The sequence below is a fragment of the Halyomorpha halys genome, unplaced genomic scaffold, assembly GCF_000696795.3.
Source record: "Halyomorpha halys isolate HHAL.00 unplaced genomic scaffold, Hhal_1.1 Scaffold1205.1, whole genome shotgun sequence".
NCBI classification, from domain to species: Eukaryota; Metazoa; Arthropoda; class Insecta; order Hemiptera; family Pentatomidae; genus Halyomorpha; species Halyomorpha halys.
Window position 1 is genome coordinate 275,467 of NW_027108984.1, and position 2,750 is coordinate 278,216.

General features: G+C 30.4%; 1 protein-coding gene across 1 annotated transcript in view; it reads right to left on the reverse strand.

Annotated features, from left to right (window-relative positions):
* Nucleotides 1-2,750, reverse strand: part of LOC106688785 (transmembrane protein 198) — a 20,307-nt gene that overhangs the window by 8,897 nt on the left and 8,660 nt on the right. Inside the window, exon 4 of the mRNA XM_014433420.3 lies at nucleotides 322-528. Coding sequence (XP_014288906.1) covers nucleotides 322-528 — 207 coding nt within the window. The remainder of the gene's footprint in view (nucleotides 1-321; nucleotides 529-2,750) is intronic.

Genomic DNA, 2,750 nt, shown 5'->3' on the forward strand with positions numbered 1-2,750 from the left:
ATTTCATATAAACTTCCCTATTTTATTTTTATAATAATTGTTTTTTTCTCTCTATATGATGGTTGTTGTCTTTTGTTTTTATAGCCCTGATGAAGACCTGAAAATCAGGTCGAAACGTCGGCATAAATAAATATTTTTTTTTTATTTATGTTGTTTTTTTTGCTGACCGCACCCCTCCCGACCATCTTCTCCAATCAATTAATGAAAATATATTTTAAATTGAAATTTCATAAAAACTTATTTTATACACAGACTCTAATAACCTAATAATGTTGGATTCATTATGTATTCATTATAAAGTTAAAACACTGAAAAACTAACCATTATGATGATGATGGTGAGGAGTTAGAGAGATCTGGACGGCCAAACCGAGGAAGAGAACCGCAGGCCAGAGAGCGAGCACTGGGTAGCATGGAGGTCCTTGTCTCTTCCAGAGCCATTCCACTGTCCTCAATAGTTCACTCAGATAGTCGACCGAAAATGTCACCAATCCTCCACCATAGACACATGTTCCGAATATAGTCAAACCTAAAATAAAAAAGAATAATGAATCTTGGATAAGGCAGTAAATGATGTAGATGGATAAGATTTTAGAATAGGTAACTTTGGTGTTTTTAACAAAATAAATCAGAAAATTGTTGACTAATAAGAATCTTAAAAAAATGTAAATATATATTAAGACAAAATTTATTTTAAAACCTTATCTAGCAAGTAAATATCTGATCAAATAAAAATGTTTCCTTCATTTAAAATTATAAAATAACATGAAGCAAGACCTAACTAATATTGTTGATAAGTGAGTGATATCAGTGTTTAGATTATTTGCAATTAAAAGTATTTATATTTAAATGAAATAGTAACATACATAGGTTAATTTGACTAATATTAATATACCTTGGTAGTATAGCATACAAAAAAGTTTTAATAGTGGGATATGATGGGGTGAATTTATAGTTAAGATGGCAAGGTTAGCAAAATGTTGCACATTTTAAGTATTAATAGTGTTGAGACCTAATTGAACACAATTGATTTTATTGAAATAATAAAACCAAACTCCAATAAGCTATAAGACTATGTATAAATGAAGGAGAATCCTATTCACACCAAGAAACTTTGAGAAGATCTGACAGATACCCAAGTATTTCCAGAGTATCTTGAAAATCAGTTCTGACAGTAAATATACGAGAAGCACAAACTACAAGTCTTACAAGACAACATAGGATAAATATTATATACTGATACATAGTACATCATGACAATGAAAAGAACTTTATGGCAACCTAACTTGACCCGTTAGCTAGAATAGTGTTTCCATTTAGCACTGCATCCATGGAAGCACTGCATGCACATATCCGAACAACTTTAATGTTAACTCCATGACAGGTACTGCCAATTATTTTTATGGTGACCATTGTTTCACAATTTGTTTTTCATTTTTATTTTACTTTAGTACAAAAATTCCCCATATGTATACTTATGACTGTGATGCCACTGATCAAATTAGAAACATAATAAATACTATTTAGAGAAAAATATAAAATCTTTTGCATGTAGTAAAAAATTTTGAGGAAATATTTTCTTTTATCAATCTGTTCCATTTTCGTTTTGACTTTTACATATTTATCCCACAAGAAAATGCTTTGAATAATACTCCAAATGACTGAAGAAATGAATACCGAGGAGGAATAAAATTGCAAAATCTCTTATCATTATGTAATCTGTATTAAACCCATTTAAATTATGAGGGAGGGAGAACAAACTTCACAATGTTACATACATTTTAACTTTAATATAACAAGATATGGAGAGCGACATGGCTCAGTGGTAAGGCACTGGACTACTAACTCCAAAAACCCGGGTTCAAATCCGGCTGAGGCTGATAATTATTCTGTTACTGTAACCGTGAGTAAACTGTGTGGGTCCGGGACCCTCTGGGGTCCACCTAGCCTCATAAAGTGGGAACCCTTAATTAAATAAAAATCTGGCAATCGAGCGTAAATTTCACCAAATTGCCTCCTTGTCCAACCATTGGTTTAGTAATAATACTTCCTTAAATGGAAGATATATAAGTTAGGTATTGTGATTTCATAAAACATTTCAAATTGACGCTTTCAATGGAAATAAACATTGTAAGATACCATGTGTCCACGAAACCAAGTCTAAAAAACTACTCAATGAGTCTGTATGTGGGTATGTGAACAGCTGTACTCAGGAACTGAAATTATATATTTAACATAGGAAGTTATATGGTTGGCATGTTACAACAACTTTTTCTGAACTTATCAGAAGTTTTACTTTATATCATTGATTTAACATATTATTAAAATCTTCTTGAAGATGTGTCAAGTAATTTGGATTAAATGTGTTACAACAATATACAAGATTAGTCTTATCATAATATAAAAGAAATTAACCATTGGGTCGGTCCATCAGACAGTTACAATTATTTGTCTGCTTATCAAATGATATGATGCATTAATTACTAGACTTATTTATTTATATGGCAATATTTATTTATACAACTTAAAGAATAAAATAAAAAAAAATAGTTCAGAATACCAAAATGTAAGATAAATAAACATTGTTATAAGCCAATTGAATCCATAAAATGAAATGAAAAAATAACTTTATTCTGGGACATATGTCCCCTAAGAAAATTACAAGGTTCATATAGTGAGATTTTTATCTGGCGAGCGTTTACAAATTTTCAGATAGTAGAATGAAATTACATTGGTATATTGGCTTTACTA